The following is a 21,029-nucleotide window of genomic DNA, read 5'->3' as shown; positions in this document are numbered from 1 at the left end:
GGGCTGATACCTGTGCAACAGGTACACCCCCCTGGGTTTGAAACACCAGTGGCACAGCCTCAAGACTCACAGCAACACGTCACCACAGTAGGACAAACCAACAGACAAGTTTGTCTCCCTTAGCTGTTGAAAAACCCCGCCACCACCCTTACCTGGATCCCTGCGGCTGACTCCTCTATCTGTTCCAGTCCCCTTTGCCTTTTCTGTCCTCTCCCTGCTTTCCACCTCACTTCTTGTGAGGTATGGCCTGGGTTCCCTCTCCTCACCTGGCTCCTTGTGGTTGACTCTTCAATCTGTTCCTATCCCCTTTGCCTTTTTTGTCCTCTCCCTGCCTTCCCAACTCGCTCCTTGTGGGTGTGGCCTGGGTTCCCTGTCTTCACCTGGGTCCCTGAGGCTGACTCCTCCATCTGTTCTGGTCCCCTTTGCCTTTTCTGTCCTCTCCCTGCTTCCTGCCTCACTGCCTGTTTTTAGGAGATGCTCTCTCCTGTATGAGACTCAGAATATTATTCTCTCTATAGTAAGCTATCTGGATCTTCAAGTACATGAAAATAATTCTTTCCTATGAAAAGGTATTCTTCATTTATATATATTAACAAATAGTTTCAGTAAGCAAAGCATAGTTTTTATCATTTTTGAATGTGAGCTATGCAAACTTTTTGCACAATTATTTCCCATTCATATTTATAGGCCTTCTTATTTCTAAGTTAAAATCTGGGAAAATGCTCATGTCTCATTCCTCAGTAGTTTCCCCAACAGTTCCCAAAGCAGTGTGGGTGTACAGATTTATAGTATTTCCGGTCAGACTCTGAGAGAGGTTAAACCATGGAGGAAAATAAAATTACCAGTAATTAAATTTACAGGCGGGTTTGCCATCTAAAGCAAATTTATTGCTTCATAGTGAAAGATAGTTTAGACACTTTCACATAAAGGGAATCTATTTTTACATGATATAGGTATTATACATTGCTGTTTCAATTTATATAATTAAAATGATATCATTGCACTCTAAGGTTAATGGGATACTCAACTGTAAACCATACGTCGTGGGCAATAAAATAGCAGCATTGCGGTATTGGCTCTTTTGTTAAAAGCTGATGCAGTATTTCAGCACCATTAGATTACATTCTACCTTTTAAAATCTTTAGAATAAATATGAAACAAAGACATGGCTATGGAAGGAAACACATACTCTTGAAAGTTGCCTTGATTTTTTAGAAACAAAAAGATGAAATGGGATATGTAAAGGTGACTTAAATCTGGCAAAATTTCGATCTTGAGACCTTCTTTATTTTTTGGGAGAAAAATATTTCAGAAAATAAGTGGTAGAGGTATAAGATCCTGATGTCTAAGTGATAATATTTGGATTTTTAATATATGCTTTTAAATTAAAAATCATTGAGGTCTTTTGAAATATTAAAAATAAAAAGTTCTTTTATCATATTTCACAATGCTTTTTACCTAAATTCAAGGTAGTGACATACAAGTAAGGTGGCTACATAACTATAATGAGTTGTGTGCCATCGAATCCATTCCGACTCATATTGTTGTTGTTAGCTGCCATTGAGTCAGATCCAACTCATAGTGACCTTATGTACAACAGAGCAAAATGCTGCCTGGTCATGTCCCACCCTCACAATCCCTCACTGTACCTGAGCCCTGAGACCATCATTGCAGGCACTGTGTCAGTCCATCTCATTGACGGTCTTCTTCTGTTTCACTGACCCTCCACTTATCAACCATAATATCCTCCAGGGAATGGTCCCTTATGGCAACACAACCAAAGTAGGTGAGACAAAGTCTGGCCATTCTCCCTTCCAAGGAGCACTCTCGTTGCACTTCTTCCACAACAGATATGTTAGTTCTTCCGGTAGTCCATGATACTGCCATTATTCTTCCCAAACTACAGCTCAGAAGTATCAACTCTTTTACGGCCTTCCTTAATCATTGTCCAGCTTCCACATGCATATGAAAAAAAAAAAAAGCCTCACTGCCATCTAGTCGATTCCAACTCATAGTGACCCTTCCATGGGTTTCTGAGGCTATATCTGTATGGAAGTAGATTGCTCAGTCTTCCTTCCAAGGAGGGGCTGGTGGGTTTGAACTGCCAGCCTTCTGGTTAGCAGTCAAATGCCTTAGGTACCATGCCACCAGAGACAATTGAAAATACTATGCTTGGGTTAGGCACATCTTAGTCTTCACCGAGACATCTTTGTTCTTTAAAGAGGTCTTTTGCAGCAGATTTTCCCAGTGCAATTGATTGTAGATTCAAGTAATATAAAATCTTTGACAACTTAAGTCTTTTCTCCATTTATTGTAATGCTGCTTATCAGTCCAGATGCAAGGATCTTTGTTTTCTTTGTGTTGAAGTGTAATCCATAATGCAGACTATAGTCTTTAATCTTTATCAGTAAGTGCTTCAAGTCATGTTCACTTTCAGCAAGCAAGGTTGTGTCAACTGCATATTGCAGGTAGTTAATGAGTCTTCCTCCAGTCGTGACGCCATGTTCTTCTTCATAAAGCCCAGCTTCTCAGGATTATTTGCTTAGCATACAGATTGTATGTTAAACGGTTACAAACTTGAACTACACCCTTCCTGATTTTAAACCATGCAGTATCCCCTTGTTCTTTTTGGACGACAGCCTCCAGGTCTATGTACATGTAACTCATGAGCACAATTAAGTTTTCTGAGATTCCCATTCTTCTCAATGTTATCCACAATTTGTTATGATCCACACAATTGAATGCTTTTGCACAGTCAGTAAAACACAAGTAAAAATCTTTCTGGTATTCTTTGCCTTCAGTCAAGATCCATGTGACATGAGCAATTATATCACTTGCTCCATCCACATTTTCTTCTGAATCCAGCTTGCATTTCTGGAAGTTCCCTGTCAATATACTGCTGCAACCATTTTTGAATTATCTTCAGCAAAATTTTACTTACGTGTCATAATTTCCACATCCTGTTGGATCATCTTTCTTTGGACTGGGTAAAAATATGGATCTCTTCAGTTAGTTGACCAGGTAGTTGTCTTCTAGCATGACATCTGTTTGTTGAAACATCACAGTAGGTATTCAGTCAATTTCTGGAGCCTCGTTCTTTGTCATTTCCTTCCGTACACCTTCAGCTCTTCCTTCATTACCATTGGTTGTTGATCTCAAGCCACCTCCTGAAACAGATGAACATCAACCACTTATTTTTGTATAGTGACTGTGTATTCCTTCCGTCTTCATTCGATGCTTCCTGAATCATTCAATATTTTGCCGGTAGAATCTTTCAGTATCACAACTTGAGGCTTTAATTTTTTCTTCAGTTCTTTCAGCTTGAGAAATGCAGAGTATGTTCTTGCCTTTTAGTTTTCTAACTCCAGGTCTTTGCACATTTCATTATAATTTTTGACTTCATCTTCTCAAGCTGCTCTTTGAAATCTTCTATTCAGCTCTTTTATCTTGTCATTTCTTCCATTTGCTTTAGCTTCTCTCTGTTCAAGGGCAAATTTCAGAGTCTCTGCTGACATCCGTTTTGGTCTTTTCTTCCTTTCCTGTCTTTTCAATGACTTTTTCATTTCTTTGTGGATGATGTTCTTGATGTCACCCCACAATTCCGAACATGTGGTTGTTGTGTGCTGTCTAGTCGGACCCAACTCATAGGGACCCCTCATTGGGTGTCTGAGGCGGTATCACTATGAACGTAGATTGCCCAACCTTCCTTCCAAGGAGTGGCTGGTGAGTTTCAACCACCAGCCTCTGGTTAGCAGTCAAATGCCTTAGGCACTATGCTACCAGAGCCATATCAACCCTTTAAGACATAGTAGGAATGTCCCATAGAATTTCCTAGCCTGAAATCTTTACAAAAGCATGTACATAGGTCTTTGCTCCCACAGAATGACTGATGGATTCAAACTACAGACCTGTTGGATAGCAGCTGAATGCTTTAATTGTTGTGTCATATCTCTGTATACACCCATGTATGCCCGTGGTGAGATTCTTTCCTTTCTCTCAATTTCTCTCTCTCTCGTTGTCTCTCTCATCCTCTCTCTCTCTCACACACACACACACATTTATGAAAAATATATATTGTTTAAATTTATTTATGGTAAATACAATTGCATGGATATAAATATATAGAGAAAGGAGTGATGGAAAATATGATGATTCCCATTTTTTAAATGATATTATCCCAAGCTCAAAACAATCAAGAACTGTTTCTATAGTCTGTATATGAATTCTCTGGCATATGTGGTTCAGCTTTTCTGGGCATATGAAAGTAAACTTAGGATATGGACTCTACAGTCCCATGTGTAGAGTTGACTCAGAGCAGACCAGTTTTCCAAGGGAGTGTGGTGTCTGAAAGGGTTCAAGATAGCCTAAAGCAGTAGCTGCTTTCTGATGGCTGTGGCACAGTAATAGGGCTCCTGTTACATTAACAAATATTAAGTCAAGTCCACATATATCATGAGGGATTCAAAGAGCATACTAAATATACTGATCCCTAAGAGAAATAATTATGGGCCTTGGAATTAACTAGCAAATGCCTATTGTATCCACCAACAGAAGTATGGATTAATATAGATAAATGGTATTCCATACAATGAGATAATATTTGGCAATAAAAGAAATGAAGTTCTTATACATAATGCATCCTGGAATGGGAAAGGGCAGTGATTGCTAATGAACACATGGTTTCTTTTTGGGGTGGTAAAAATGTTCCAAAATTACATTATGGTAATTGTTGTACAATTTCATAAATAATCTAAACATCATTGAATTGTAGAGTTTAAGATAGTGTGTAAATTGTATCTCAATAAATCTGTGCAGGTCTATTGCACTGATTTATCTTTGAAAGCCATTTTTGTTGATGTTTTCTAGTTTTGTCATTTTTTTTTTAGACAATGTTTCAACTGAACCTAGTCTTCCAATGAAAACTTTTTCATATTTATCATGAATTATTTTAGTTGAAATCTGTAAATACAGAAGGAAGCCTTAATCTTTGGCTCTCTTTCAACAAGTTTCCATAATGCCAGAGATGATTGTATACATTGACACTGAATTTTCAGTGACTCATGTACATTTAAGAAAAACCAGAAAAAGAAAATCAAAACATGCTCTGAAATAGTGAGCAGGCTTTAGTAGTTCTTGTCAAAAATTCCCAAGACATTTGTTAGATGTTGTGAAAGTATTCCAAAATTGTTTCTTACTACTCTTATGATTAACAGAAAATTCCTTAGTCATCGATTTGAATGTTTTGAAAGGCAAACACAACCTCCTACTTCTCTTCTAATTTCTTGCAGCAAAATCTGTCTTCTTACCATTTGCCCCTAATGCTGATGACATTTGTCTTCCTATGCAGGTCTCTTCAGAAATAACATTCCATTTCTTCTTACCAAACCAGCCCTATCACTTCTGCGAAGACTCAGCTCAGTTCCCTCCTCCTTCAAAATTTGTCCTTGATTTATACAGCTGCAGTGCTCCTTAGAAGCAAGAATGACCAGACTTCATCTCACATGCTTTAGTTGTGTTGTCAGAAGGGACCGTTCCTTGGAGAAGGATACCATCCTTGATAAAGTGGAGGGTCAGTGAAAATGGGGAAGACCGTCAATGAGGTGGATTGACAGAGTGGCTGCAAAGGTGCACTCATGCATAGCAAGGATTGTGAGGCTGGTTCAGGACCACAGGACACAGCAGTGTTCTGTTCCATTGTATGTAGGGTCAAAATAAGTCAGAGCCAACTCGATGACACCTGACAACACAACATCTCAATCTTGTTACATTATATTATTTTATTTATACATGCACATCATCATGAGATTGCTTTTACTCGTTATTCGTGTATGTGCACTTGATCTTAATAACTATATTGCCATCCTTTTGAGGAGAATAACAGGATCACATTATAGATAGATCTTAAAAATGAATAGGGCAATTCCCGACACAAAAAGCATGGAGTTGGGTGTTCAGGAAATGATTATTACCTGTTTGGCATCTATGTTTTATTTACTAAATTATGAAACTCACACTTATCCTTGGGCCCAGAATTGAAAGAAAATTAAAAGGTATTTTACAGTCCATCAGCTGAGACTGAGACAATAGATCAGACTGAATAAAAGCTTTTAGTGACTGCTTTCCATTGAAAATACATGATACCTTGTTCTAAGTCTACCATTCTGTGATATTACCTTTATCTTACTGATCCCATTAAAGATATTTGAATGATGAAAAGGGGTATTTTTCCATACCTTCAGGAACTAAAGAATAAGTACAACATTGTCTGAATTTACCAGAATAGAAGATGGCATTTTATGATATTCCCTAAGAAAGACATTAAGTATCTGTTAAATAAGTAGTTTTGCTGAGAACCTAAATGTCAATAATACTAATTTACTAATAAGTTAAGGACAGTTTTCTTTATGTTTTACTGGCCACAGGCAGGCAATGTTTTAGGCACTGGGGATGTGATGATTGATTACACAGATCTGCTCTTAGGCATCTTTCCCCACTAGTGGCTGGATTGCAATCTCGTGATGATAGTCTAGCACAGTGTCAGTTAAGCATAAAGTGCTACAGGAGGACACGCTAGGGAGCCCGTCCAGCATCAGTGGATTTCAGAGAAGAGCTACAGAGGAGAGAGAGTGTAAGGTCTGCACCAAAGAATGAGTAGCAGGATTGGCCAAGTGAAAGAGGACATTTGAATATCCCAGGCAGAGGGTGATGTGCATACAAAGATTTGATAGCAGAAAAATACATGTGTATAAGGTTGCAATATGCATATATGTTCCATGAGTCTACACTTAATGCAACTCCATGGCAAAGTTGTGTTTTTTTTTCTTTTAACTACCACCTGCCGTACCATTGTTTGACACAGTGTCTGCAACAGTGGGCCCAAGCACTGCAGCCACTCTGAGGATGGTGCAGGACCAGGCAGTGTTTCTGTTACACGCGGGGTCACTCTGGGTTGAAATCGTCTCAGTGGCACTTAATGACGGCAGCCATAGTTCACATTCCAAGCAATGCACATGGATGTGTTTTCCCCTTTCTTCCTTCAGGACTTTGCACCTTTTCCTGCAGATTATTTTTGATCATTTCAGAATTATAATTGACTTTCCTGCTTTCCCCTCCTGGACCTGAGCTCGAGAGAAGACACCATGTTAGCTTTTATCTTCTTATTTCTAAGAATTAGCGATGTGCTTGGTACACGTTACCCTCAATACATAATTCCTGAAGTGAACTGAGCTGAAACTAATGGATATACAGAAAGTGGCATGTGTTCATACCTTTGTGTGCTAAGACTGGGCGAGGCACTTCATACTTTCCCATAGATGAGGCCAGATCATTCCATCCTTAAAGCTGTCTTACAGGGCAGGGTTTACTATTTTTCTCAGTGTTACAGATAAGAAAATATGATTCAGAGAGCTCAGTAACTTGACCAGGATTATGTGTTCACATAGTTATTCTGGGATAGAGCCAAAAAGGTTCCTGTCCAAATCTATTTGCAGATATACCTTCCAGGATACGACTTCAGGTATCTGAAGGTGCTTTCAGACCATTGTGGTTATCACTGTGTTTAGATGTGACCAAAAACATGCATTATCAGAAAATACGAGTTTTCAGCTCAATGACCCCTCCTCCTAAAAGGAATATAGTAGACTATTTCTATTTGTTGCCATGGATGCGATTCTTAGACTCTACCATTCCCTGATGGTGCTACACAGTTAAGTACAATCTTAAATGTGCTTAATGAAAGTACTTACAGGTAACTCAAAAGGTGATTTAAATATTACCTGCAAATGTAGCAATGTTATGGATACAATTTTGGAGATAAAAGAAAGACAAAGATACTTGTTTACATTATGAATTTACAGTTATTTCAGGACACTCTCTCTGGTTGTAATGCTTCACATTAGGTATAAAGAGTTTGAAAAATGACTTCTCTTATCCAGCTGTCTTCTCTGTCCACAGAACTGTGTCCTTTTTGGTTTTAATGGTGCTTCCCATTTTTTCATTTCCTGTTCACTATTCAGTACTTCCAACAGGATGCACATGTGGAAACCTTGATTGCAAACCAAACAAGAGCTAGAAGATAGCATTTAATGGAGATGTGCCAGTGGCCAGGGTTACTAACATGGGGTTCACAAAGCCATTGGCTTTGAAATTATCTGACAGATTTGTTAAAGGACAAATTTCTAGACTTTTTTTTTCCCCCTGAGGGATTCTCTTCAGGCATTTTGGAGTTGAGTGTGAAAGCCTGTTTGTCCCCAGAAGGTTCTTAGGGGTGCTCTTTGAGCCACAGTTGGAAACCACAGCTCGGTGATAATGAGACCCTCATGCCAGTAATGCCTTTGATGCCATGGATGAGTGAATAGGAGTAAGGATAAGAGAAGAGCATGGTTGATCTTCCCACTTCAAACGGTAAATGATTACGTACAGTGAGCACTGGTTCTTGGAAAGAATGACCTGCAAATTGGAGATTTGTTGGAGAATTCCATGAATGAGATTGGCATATACAGTGTATGGTCCCATTCTTACCATGATACAAAAACTCATGGACCTATATTTCTCCCTCTGTTTGCTTTATGGAGCTCTCCTCTCATATCTCCAACATTTTATGAGACATTTCTATTTGCCTTTCTGAAAGTCTCCCCATAAGTCAAGTTTCCGTATTTCCCCTCTCTGTGCTTATAATGCTAGATTTGTTACTTAACAGACCTCAAACCACAAATTATACTTAACAGCTTTCTGCCTAGCCCACGTACATCCACTACATACTGTGCTTTGAAAGGTTTTTCTTTCCTTGTGTCCCATGCACAGATGTTTGCTGTTAGCCTATCACATGCCACAAATTCTGTGGAACTCACTAGTTAAAGCCCAATTGCCAGTTAGTCCAACTCCAGCTTAGGGCAACCTTGTGTATACTCTGCAGGGTTTTCAGTGGCTGTGATAGTGTTCAGAGGAGTTGCTTGTGGATTGGATGTGGATATGAAAGATTTTGAGATTTCAATGAGGATTTCAAAATTTTTGGTCTGAACAAGTAGAAGAGTGGTATCTCCTCGATAATCGAAATGGGGGAGATTTCCAAAGGAGCAAGTTCAGTAAGATTTAAGTTTTGGAAATAAAACTGGTTCCAGTGTGGAGGAAGAAGGGTCATAAACAAAGGCAGAGAGATTTGTAGTCTCATTTCATCATGGTGATATATGAAAATGGTGATGAATAACCATCCCATCAGTCATCCCAACAGTCAAGAATGGAAGGGCTCAAAGAGAGATACTACTGAAGTAGGTTTGGGGACAGATTGGATGCAGTAGATCAGGGAAGAGCTGAGGTGGGAACTTCCATGGTTAACTGACAGCCAATAGGGCTGCTTCTCAGACCTGGCTTCTGGAGGCCTGTATCTTTCTTACTGTGCAAGTCCCAAGTATGCAAATCATTTCCTGTTTAAAGCTACTTCTATTCACCCTCATTTGTATTTTTCCTGTCATGGTTACCTTCAAATTGGGACAGTCTTTTCAGCTCTTCTCATCTCTTGTCATCTCAGAAAATGTGTAAACCAGGTTTTCAAGTTTAAGACATCCATTTTTTTCATTCCCATGGAAAACACAAATTCCATATTTCACACTTAAACATTTCCAGTAGCTTCTTAACAAAGCCCATCTAATCAACTTGTTTTGATCCCAGCTCTCCCATACCCTGTGTATCATTACCACCTTTGTCTTCCCTAAGCACTTCATCCATTTCTCTACTTGGAAAACCTATGTGGTTCCAAGCTTTCACCAAGAATACAATCATTTTAACTTGCACTAAAGACCTTATTTTTGGACCAGAGCTGAACTATTCCTAACTTTTATTACTCATCATTCTCCAAAAATTGCCAAGATCACAGTAGACCTGCTGTTGTTCTGAGATACTTCCTGTATCCTCCTCTTCCGTGCTTGCTCTAAAATTCAATTTGAAGATTAATCTTCCTAAGAATCAGCTCCAGTCAAGCCACTTTCCTACTCAGAAACAGTTCCATACATTCCATTACCTGGCGATATAATTACAAACCCCTCCCCTGGCATCTTCATCCACCTAACTCAGTAGTTCGGACACATTTTTCTTGCTCCACACAGTTCATAGAACAATGTACTCCCATTGGTAAAGTTTTACATTGCCTACTACGATTCTGGGGAGCTCTGGTAGCATAGTACCTAAGGCACTTGACTGCTAACCAGAAGGCTGGCGGTTCAAACCCACCAGCCACTCCTCGGAAGCAAGATGGGGCAATCGACTTCCATAGCAATACTGCTTCAGAAACCCAGGGAGGGAGGGGTAGCTATGAGTTGGGCCCGACTCAAGGGCACATAACAACAACACTATGATTCTGAAGGAGTAAGACATATAAGACCTACCCAAAGCAGAGTCCTAAGGTATGATCATTGCAACATGTATATAACCAACAGCTCTCTGTTGTTGTTGTTATTGTTAAGTGGTATAGAGTTGGTTCTGACTCATAGTGACCCTATGTACAACGGAACAAAACACTGCCCAGCCCTGTGCTGTCCTCACAATCATTGCTTTGTTTGAGCCCAGCATTGCAGCAGCTGTGTCAGTCCATCTTGTGGAAGGTCTTCCTCCTTTTTGCTGACCCTCTACTTTACCAAGGATGATACCCTTCTCCAGGGACTCTTCCCTCCTGATAACATGACCAAAGTACAAGAGACAAAGTCCTCCATCCTCGCTTCCAAGGAGCATCCTGGCTGTAGTTCTTATTATGTGCTGGCACCTTGTAAGCATTTTGAATATATGAACTCAGCGAATCCACCTAACATCCCTGTGAGTTGTGCACTATTGTTATGCCATTTTACAGATGGTGATACTCAGGGCCTGAGAGAATGAGCAGTTTGCCTACTATCACATAATTAACAAATAGCAGAGCTAGAGTTCAATTTCAACCATCTGGGTCCAAGATCTACACTATTTTTTCTTCAGCTAAGCTTAAAAGTCGGAGAATTACTGAGTTAAGTCATTTTTATGAAGGTTCAAGTAAGATTCCATTTTGTTTTTTAAGTTGTTCTGAATTAATCATGCCTACAATCAATTTATTCTCTTATCTCCTAGATTATTGCTCTCAGACACTTCTCACATGTTGCTTGCCTTTTACTGTCTTTGTTGTCATTGAACTTGTCTGCACATATACTCAGATCTTTCCAAGTTGATTGAAAAGTCTTCAAGATCAAACTCAGTATTGACACTTCAAAGCACTTTTCTGATTCCACAGGTTTTTTTTTTTTTTTTTTTTGGTTTGTTTTTAATGTCCATCCCTCTATTCTAAATTCAACGTGACCCCTGTGTCTTCTCTCTCCTTCACCTTATTCGTCTCCACATGCAAACAGGTTCTATGTTGGTTTTGGTTCTTCCTGAATTCCTGATAGGGCTCCTGCTCATCACCATGTTTTCTGTTTACATTGTGGGAGACAATGCATACATTAACTGGCCCATATTAAGCAAGCAATGCACTGCTTATTGTTACATTGCTTGACGTTCTCACTACCCTGTCCCCAGTTTTCGAAGAAGTGTTGTATCTGGTCTTCTATACTCATAGCAAGCCTATCTAGTCATCCTAATTCCAATTTCCAGTTTAATATATTTGAGGGATAGTATCTGCCCTGATCCTCCTATTTACCATACTCTCCTCCCTACTGTTTGCAGAATTAAGAACACAGTCCTCAATTGAAACCAAGAAGTCTACTCAAAATATTCTTGGTGTGTTCTTTGTTCTTCAAACTTCCTCTTATTATTCCACTACCTGTGCTATACTTTCTAGGTAGACCACACCAAAAACTACTCTCACAAAAAGTTCTATGTTTTTGTAGTTCTGTTAATATTCACTGAGCACTGCAAATGGTTATGCTCTGAACTAATAACCAAAAGGTTGGCTGTTTGAATCCACCTAGAGGTACCTCAGGGAAATCTACTCCCAGAAGATCAGAGCCATTGAAAAGCCTGTGGAGTACAGATCTGCTCTGGAACACATGGAATTGCCATGAATCACAGTCAACTCAGTGGCAACTGGACCTGGTACCTTTGTGTATGCCATTTGTGTCACTAAAGGCACTATCCCCCACTCTACCCGCTGCCTCACAATTGGACCAGTAAGCACCATCATGGTAAATGGAGGAAAGATTTTTGTCCTTCAACCTCCTTAGGCTAGACTTTGTCTCACCTACTATGGTCGTGTCAAAAGGGACCAGTACTGGAGAAGGATATCGTGCTTGAAAATGAAGGCTGGAGAAAAGAGGAAAGACCCTTAACTGGATAGATTGGCATTATGGCTGCAATGATGAGTTGAAGCATAGCACGGATTGTGGAGATGGTGCAGGACTGGGTGGTGTTTCATTCTGTTGTGCATAGGGTTGGTATGAGTCAGAGCTGACTCGAAGGCACCTGATAATAACAACCTGGCTTTTTGCCTCATTTCTTTACTGGATTTGAAAACTAAATAAGATAATACATTCTTTGTAAACTTAATTTGTTGTCATTAGGTGCTGTTGAGTCTATTCAAACTCACAGCAACACTATGTACAACAGAACAAAGCGCTGCTCAGTCTTGCATCATCCTTACAATAGTTGCTATGCTTGAGCCCATGTTGTAGCCCCTGGGTCAGTCCATCTCATTAAGAATCTTCTTTTTGAATGCAATAATTGAAAATGTTAGTTTCTTCATCCTGCATTGGTGAAGACAGCCCATTTTTCTGGAATCTGTGAGTAAAGTGTCTTCCTGGAGTGGACTGAGTTCTAGAGCAGTGGCCCCACCACACAGTGGACTGGAGAGAAGTCATGAGGTTATTGACCATGGGTAAGCCGTTGACGTGACTCCTCTGGAAGAAAAGAGAGATCAGTAACTGAAAGGTTGGTGGTTTGAACACATCCAGCAGCTTTGTGGGAAAAAAGCCTGGCGATTTGCTTCTGTAAAGATTACAGCCAAGAAAAACCCTATGAATCTGTTCTGTTGTGTCACATAGGGTCACCCTGTGTGTCAGAATTGATCCAGTGGCTCCCAGCAACAACAGTGAGTGTTAGCAAATATAGCCATTCTTCCCCCTAGCATCCTGCCTAAGATACACAGAAGGACTGAAATCGAGTTGGAAAAGAAAAGCCTTCTGACTGGGTCTCACTGCTCTTCAGTGATTCCTCTATGAACCACCTACACTCATGACTCTCATTGTTCTCTCATTTAGAAACATGACTTTCTTCGTTCTCTAGTGCTGTTGTAACAGAAATACCACAAGCAGATGGCTTTAAGAAACAGGAATTTATTCTGTCACAGTGTAGGAGCTACAAGTCCACATTCAGATTGGCCGTTCTTGGGGAAGGCTTTCTCTCTCACTCAGCTCTAGTGGAAGGCCCTTGTCTCCTTTCAGCATCTGTGGACCCAACATTACTTGAAGATCACCATGTGTCGTGGCATCACTTTTCACCTGGGTCTCTGGGTTCTCTGTGCAGGGACCACAGGTCACAAGCACGTGCTGTTTCCTGGCTCTTCTTTCTTGATGGTAGTAAATCCCTCTGATCTCTGCTTGCTTGTTTAAACCCTTTTATATCTCAAACAAGATTGACTGGAGATACAAGTTAATCCTGTAGATCGTATCCTACCTCATTATAACTGTCTCTACTCCTGCCTCATTAACATCACAGAGGTGATTAACATCGGATCACAAAATGGAGGATAATTACATAATACTGAGAATCATGGCCCAGCCACGATTACACATATTTCAGTTTATAACAGTGACCCTAGGATAAAGCTTGCCAAGGAGAGCATAAGTGAGACTGCAGGCGGAAGACATGAACTGGGGGTCCACCTGTTGGGGTAGGAAGGCTGCAGAGCCTGGAAGCCAGAAGGTCTGAAGGAAACTTCTTTCTAACATTTTCATTTTCTTAGAAGCAGTCTTTTTCTTTGCAAAAGTGTTTTAAAAAGAAAGAAGAAGAAAGAGGAGAAAAGGAAAGAAAGAAGACATTAGAAAACAGTGGCTTGGCAAGAAAACAGCAGCTAAAACTCCTGTTGGTTTTCAGGGTTTGTTGTTACACCTTCAAATGCACTTGAATTTAATCTTTTCTCCCTCCTCACTTTTTAATACTTCTGATGTTTCTGTCTTTGCCTTCTTGCTGTATAACCTTCTTGAACACTGTTTCCAGCATCAAGGTTTTCAAATATAGATTGTTAAACATTTTTAACCCAGTGTAATTAAACAAAGGAAGGAAGAGAGTCTGAATGAATGGCAAGTCAGAAATAATCAAGTTTGAAGGAAATTAATTAGTTTTACTCTTAAAGATATTAGAAAATAGTAACGGAGATGCACAGCTTAGGAAAAGATGGATACTTAAATGCTTAGATAAACACCTATTGTTGGAAATAGAATCTCTTTCCTGCTAAAGACCTTTCCTCTTTAAATGGACTAATATATATTTTGCTTTACCAATTGTTTACCATTATTTTTTTATTTGAACATTGTGGATATTGAGACATAAATGCAAATCTCAGTAGTTTAAAATTCGATGGTCAGCAGGGCAGGACGACACACTAAATCTCGATGTCTGCCAATTATCTCTCTCGATTGCTTGGCCTCAAGTGTGTGAGCACTAAGTGGTGGTCATAAGCAGCATTGAGGGAGAGCCTGTGGATGAATCCGTGCCAGATCCCTCTACATAACTGGAAAATGGCTCTAATTTCACCTGCCATGCAACTGTGGTCAGTGGGCTCATCTTTTTCGGTGAGGTGTCGGTTATCTTGGAGTTTTATAGATAATTGCAGTATCATCCTTGTTTCTTTAATAGCTTATTTACTTGAGGTTTTAGCTTTCTGGTTTGTGGTGGTGTTACTTACAGTTAGCTGTGTTTTTGTTTTTTTTTTTTTTCTACTGCGTTTCTTGCATGTGTGTTTCTATCCAACTTGTTAAGGCTAATAATAGTATGTTAGCAAATAGAATTGCATCTACATTCTTTGAAGGAAAAACAATGATCCATTTCATGAGATGAGTGATTTTTATGAAATTCTCATTCCAATTTGAAGAGTGTTTCTCCCTCCCCCCGAATTAAAATGTATTTCCCAATTAAATTAAAATGCAAATGTAGACAATCTGTGTTAATGGTCGTAATGGAATTATTTAAACAAGAGTTTAAATCAATCTGCTGTTCATATTCTGTGCAAAACTGTGGTTTCATTGTTGGGCCGGTACTGTCATGTAGCATTTTCAAGCTTACTGCAAGTGTTCTTGAAAATTTAATCACACTAGCTAGGTTTTATCAATTTTTACCCACTCCTCTGAGTGGGGTTAAAGTGAACTCCTTTTCTGTATTTCATATGTCTGTAAGGTTAGAGAAATATCAAGTGCTAAAACGTTAGAACCCTTTGTAATTGAGTTATGGACAATTTACTATTTCTTTTCAAGACATATTTTATTATGAAAATTGGATCAACTCTTACATTTAAAAGAGCTATATTATATATTTTCGTATGGAATTAAAAATCTGGAAAATTACTTCAAGAAATCATTTCATGCAAACTTTAATGTATTTTAGAAATATACATATTTTATTAGAGATTGTGTTTAATGCTGTAGATTGAATTATACTGTTTTAGGTGTTTTGTAGTGTCCTATCTCTTCCTAAGCACCTGGTACATAACTTATAAATACTATCTTAAAACTTTTCTTTTCTCCCTTGTTACTTTCAGGGATCTCAGTGAAAACCAAATTCAGGCAATCCCAAGGAAGGCTTTCCGCGGGGCAGTTGATATTAAAAATCTGTAAGTATTTGTTTTAAAAGAATTTTATTTTTTTTTAAAGTTATCATCTCCTTTAAAGTTAGCTGATATTAAATAAAGTGTCAGAAAGAAATGGTGAAAGTTCTATGTATTTTTTATGCTGTGAGAGCTTATGATAATTAAGTTTTTAATTGTTCCCACTAAATATTTGGTAAGTTTCTCATTGAGAAGTTGTTTTCAAATTGACATTATTAACCCATTTGTCCTTCAAACTTTGTGATTAAGCTTGTGAAATCTAGAGAAATGATTTGATTAAAGGATACATGTGCTGTATTTTCCCCTCTCTTGCCCGGTTACCTCACTAATATCATTTTCAGTTCTTCTATCTGTGTTTCCGTAAAGCAGGATGTGAACAATTTTTTTTTTTTTTTAATGGAAAGGGTAGGTGGCACCTTCTTGCTGGCAATACCTGTAACCTGGAGCTTTTAGACAAACAAACCAAGTGAAGAAAATAATAACTCATTGCCATTAAGTCAGTTCCTACTCATAGCAACCCTATAAGACAGAGTAGAATTCCCGCATAGGGTATCCAAAGCTGTAAATCTTTATGGAAACAGACTGGCACATCTGTCTCGTGGCGTGGCTGGAGGTTTGAACTGCTATCCTTTTGTTTAGGAGCCGAACACTTATTTAGATGACCTTGTTCATTAAATGCGGAGAGTTTAAGAATGAATCCACTGAATGTGTCTGTCCCTTTGTGTGAATATGTCTCTTACATATTTTTTACCTACATCTTCAAGAAGGATAAGGAGGCACCGGTATAGTCTCCTTAAAGATTAAAAAATGAGTTCTTTCTGTATGTCTCTTCCTTGTTAAATCTTTAATCTGATGTCTTGTGTATAAGTGTGTTTTTTTCTTTTCTTTTTTTAATGCCTCTAGCTCTTAAGGTACATACTAGATTTATGATTCCAGTGACAGTTCACATATTGCAAATACATATCTCTATAAAAGTTTTAAAAAGAAGATTAGCCTTTAAAATGATTGTTTTTGATTGACTGTGAATGCTGGGGCATAAAATATTTTCCTTAGCTTTTACATTGGGTTGGAATGTAGGGGTGAAAGTCCCTCTATGCTGAGATTAACCATCAGGAATTCAATATTTCTTAGCCAGTAATAAACAGGTCAGGCACTTTTTTTCCAGAATTAACTTGTATTCTGAATTATCCATGGTAGGCTCCAACCCTGTCTTTCCAGTAGCAAAGTGAGACAGATGTTTTTTCTTGTCAAAGAAGACAACTGTTTATGAAGTCCCAGTTTTCAGCCTCCACATCTCTGTGTAAATGGTTTGCCTTTAAACTTGTACTTAGTAGAAGTATAGGCAAAGGCAGAAAAACATAGACATCTTAGTCAAAAAGTACAGAGGCATTAAAATCGGGACCCTGCAGTTTTTATGAGTTCTTATATGTGAAAGGGGTTTGTTGCTTTCTTTCTATCTTCACTGGGATATGGGGAAAGCTTCAGGTAGTTTCAGTGTGGTACTGTGTTCAAAACCACCTCCGTATCTCACGCTTGCTCAGAGCGGTGTGCAATCCCTGTGCAGTATGTACTCAGGTTGCCTGGATTTTATTGTAAAAGTAGAGAGTAGCTACAACCGACCACTCTTTGGGAATGCCATATGCAATCTTGCAATAGTATTACCTCTAAATCCTCAAAACAGGTGGGTTTAATCTTCTTAGTAAAGATATTCAGGGAATCTTTATGTAGCCCTTCTCCCATAATTAAGAATACATTTGCAGGCGAGGGCAGGAGGGGGAAACTTCCAGTAGTGGTGGGATCCTGCCTTCTGGTCTCTTCATTTATCTTTTAAAAATGTGATTTTAAAAGTTTTGAGATGTCAGAAGAAATGAGATGCCAGCCAGTGTGTAAGAAAGGATACAATGATGCCTTAGTGGGATTTTAAAATATTTCCTTCATATGAATAATTTTCCCCAAAATTCCAAATCAGTTTATGTGTTTGTAGTGATATGTGGACAGGTTTGGAGTTTCAGAATCTTTAGCTGTTTATTGGATTTTTAGACATGAAAAAATAAAAAACTTCATTGAGCCTTACTTTTTGCTTTTATAAAATGAATATAATTTTTGCTTGGGTATTTCATGGGCATTAGGGAAATAATATATGTTAACTACCTTTTAAAATGGTAAAATAGTATATGAATATAATATATCATTATTTCTGCAATTATTCACCAACAGATTGCTGGAAATTACCCTAGGGTGGGGGAGAAAATAATAAAGCAAAATGTAAAGTAATTTTCAATATTTAGAATAGGTAAGATTAGAAAGTATTAAGTAAATTAGACAAGACCTTGATTTATGAATTAGACAATAAGTGTGATAGGTGCTAAGAAAAAAGAGAGATAAAAATGTTAGTGGCCGTTGTCAGGAAATGTTGAGGATTGATGAAACTATGAGGGAATACTGCAGGGGGTCAGTTTGTGCTGTGTATTGAGTAGAAGTAGGTAAGGATGGATTCACATTTTAGAATTTATCAAAGAACATATATAATGCTGGAGTTCAGAATTTGATTGGATTGGGGAGATACAGCCAAAGTGCAATGAAGTGTGTGTGTGAGCGTGTGCATGTATATGTGTGTGTGATGTGAGGAACTGAATGTGCCCATTTTTTCAAGCAGAAACAGTCCTGCTTCTAACTAGCAGTGGTGATCAGATAGCTCGTTGCTGCTGTAGTGTGTCATGGAGTCAATCCTACCTCTATAGGACAGAGTCGAATGGCTCCATTGGTCCCCAAAGCTGAAATCTTTCAAGGAAGCAGTCACAACATCTTTCTCCCTCAGAACACCTGGTCGATTCCAGTTGCTGACCTTTTCCAGTCATCAGCCATGCACTTACCCCTGCGCTACCAGCACTTCTTTCAGAAAGCATCAAAAAAAAAAAAAAAAAGAAGAGAAAAACCAAACTCACTGCTATCATGTGGATTCCAACTCATAGTGACTGACCCCCATTGGGTTTCCCAGACTATAAATCGTTACAGAAGTATATTACACCATCTTCCTTCTGCAGACCTGCTGGTGGGCTTGAACTAATGACCATCGGTTAGCAGCCAGATGCTTTACCTACTACGCCACCAGAGCTCCTTACAGGTCTGAATATGAGGCAGATTAAATGGAGAGGCGCCTACATTATTTCAGCTGTTAGAGGGTCATGCTGTTACAAAAGACAAGGGCCTTTCAGAGACTATATGCTCGCTGAATGATGAGAACAAAGTATTCCCACTGATCTCACTGCCAAAGAGTCTTGGTGGCACAGTGGTTAATTACTCAGCTGCTAACCAAAAGGTCTGGGGTTTGAAACCACCAGGAAGATGTGTCAGTCTGCTTCTGTAAAGATTACACCCCAACAAAACCCATGAAGCAGTTCTACCTGGTCCTATACAGTCTGTATGAATCAGAATTGACTTTACAGCAATGGTTTTTGTCTTTTTTCACCGTCTTCTAAGTAGCAGTGTGAAAGACCACAAGGGCAGCATTGAAACATCACACTGCATTTATATTAATTAGCACCATTGTTAAAATTTCATGGAATTTTGCGGGTAAAAGTCACTTGTGTATTATTCAAAAATTTTGCACTTTGTGTTTTGTATGAAGTTTATTTTATTGTTAAAAATTAAAAAACGTATCTGATAAAATATATTAAAACCCAAAAAATAAACCCACTGCTTTAAGCCAATTCCAACTAATAGCGACAAAATATATAGGACAGATTAGAACTATCCCATAGGGTTTCCAAGGCTGTAAATCTTACTGGGAGCAGACTGCATCATCTTCTCCTGTGGAGGGGCTGGTGGGTTCGAACTGCTGACCCTTTTGATTAAAAGCTGAATGCCTTAACCACTGCACCACCAGAGCTCCTAAATATATTAAACTGAGGGTAAAATTTAATGCAAATGATTATTGAACAATTAACCATATGGTATTAAGTAATGACTCATGAAAAACCCATTAATATGGATGTTAAAAATATTAGTATTATTAATATTCTTGGAGGAGAGATACAGGGCTTTGTCCTGTTATCCTTCTAGCATGTGCATTTACAAAATGGATAATCCTGCAAGGTGCCATGCTGGCTACTGTTCAGACTCATTCAGAGAGTAAAAGCAAGAAAACAAAGCTTGATGGAGGAAGACGTGCGGTAGTCACATCAAGACTGTGATGTGTGTAGCACAGTCTGATGCACGGTAACAGGTTCATTGGATTTACCATACTCAGGTCTCATTCAGAGTAAATCCCAGTTTTCAGAAGATTTTTACTAGAAGCACTTACTTTAATCTCCTGGATTGTGTAACAGTGCTCAAGGCAGCATTCTGACAATATCAAATTGATGCTGTGGAAATTTTGTAAATTAGCAGATCTTGTTTCCCTTCTTCCGGGCAAGCCATCTTGAAACTCTTCTAGACAGCTGGACATTTATCTCATTCTTAAACATGTCAAGGGACGACTTCCCATAACGTGTTTTTGTTTGTTTATCTCAATTTCATAACTGCACTCAAACTCTCTATTTTATTTCATTACCTGATTTTCTTCAGCTGTAACTTAAACCATGTTCCACTCCTGCCATTTTAGTGTAGATATAATAAAAAAATATAAACTAAATTACAGTGTTTAAATAGTCACAGGCAGCATTTATCCTCAGGATTTTTAAGCCCCAAATCAAATATGAATTAAAATATTCATACTGTAAAATTACCAACTTAGGCTTGATCCAAATGATGACTGGAGTTTATAGGACTTTTCTTTATGAACTTCATATACATATTAGTAGACTTTATACTGATGCAGTAAAAGTCTTTAAGATATCTTTAGTATATCTTGAAGGAAGACATGTTACCTTGTGCTCCTTTTTCACTCTTACATATCTGTTATGCATTTCCCTTTGGCTGAATAAGTTAGTAGAATAGTCAAGTTCAATCAAGTTATGTTTCTTGCAAGCTTACTCTCTAACTGTGGACATTGTGAGTTCAAAAGTGTTCAGAAAGCCCCTTTCTTTTGAGCCACATTCCTAGTTTCGCAGGCGTACCACACTTCTTGTGCTTTGCTGCACTGCACTTTGCACATAGTTGCATTTTTGACAAATTGAAGGTTTGTGGCAACTCTGCACCGAGGAAGTCTGTTGGTACCATTTTTTCAACAACGCATTCTCCCTTCATGTCTCCCTGTCACACTTTGGTCATTCTCACACTATTTCAAATTTGTTCTTAATGCCCTTGCACGCTTAAAAAA

General features: G+C 38.6%; 1 protein-coding gene across 1 annotated transcript in view; it reads left to right on the top strand.

Moving 5' to 3' along the window:
* SLIT2 (slit guidance ligand 2) overlaps positions 1-21,029 on the top strand; it is a 569,662-nt gene that overhangs the window by 311,070 nt on the left and 237,563 nt on the right. Inside the window, exon 5 of the mRNA XM_042782686.1 lies at positions 15,704-15,775. Within this exon, the coding sequence (XP_042638620.1) occupies positions 15,704-15,775 (72 nt within the window). The remainder of the gene's footprint in view (positions 1-15,703; positions 15,776-21,029) is intronic.

Source organism: Orycteropus afer, unplaced genomic scaffold (genome assembly GCF_000298275.1).
Source record: "Orycteropus afer afer isolate SDZICR_OR568_19922 unplaced genomic scaffold, OryAfe1.0 scaffold00411, whole genome shotgun sequence".
NCBI lineage: Eukaryota > Metazoa > Chordata > Mammalia > Tubulidentata > Orycteropodidae > Orycteropus > Orycteropus afer.
The sequence above is the reverse complement of the archived record's forward strand: the minus strand, read 5'-3'. Positions and strand labels throughout refer to the sequence as shown.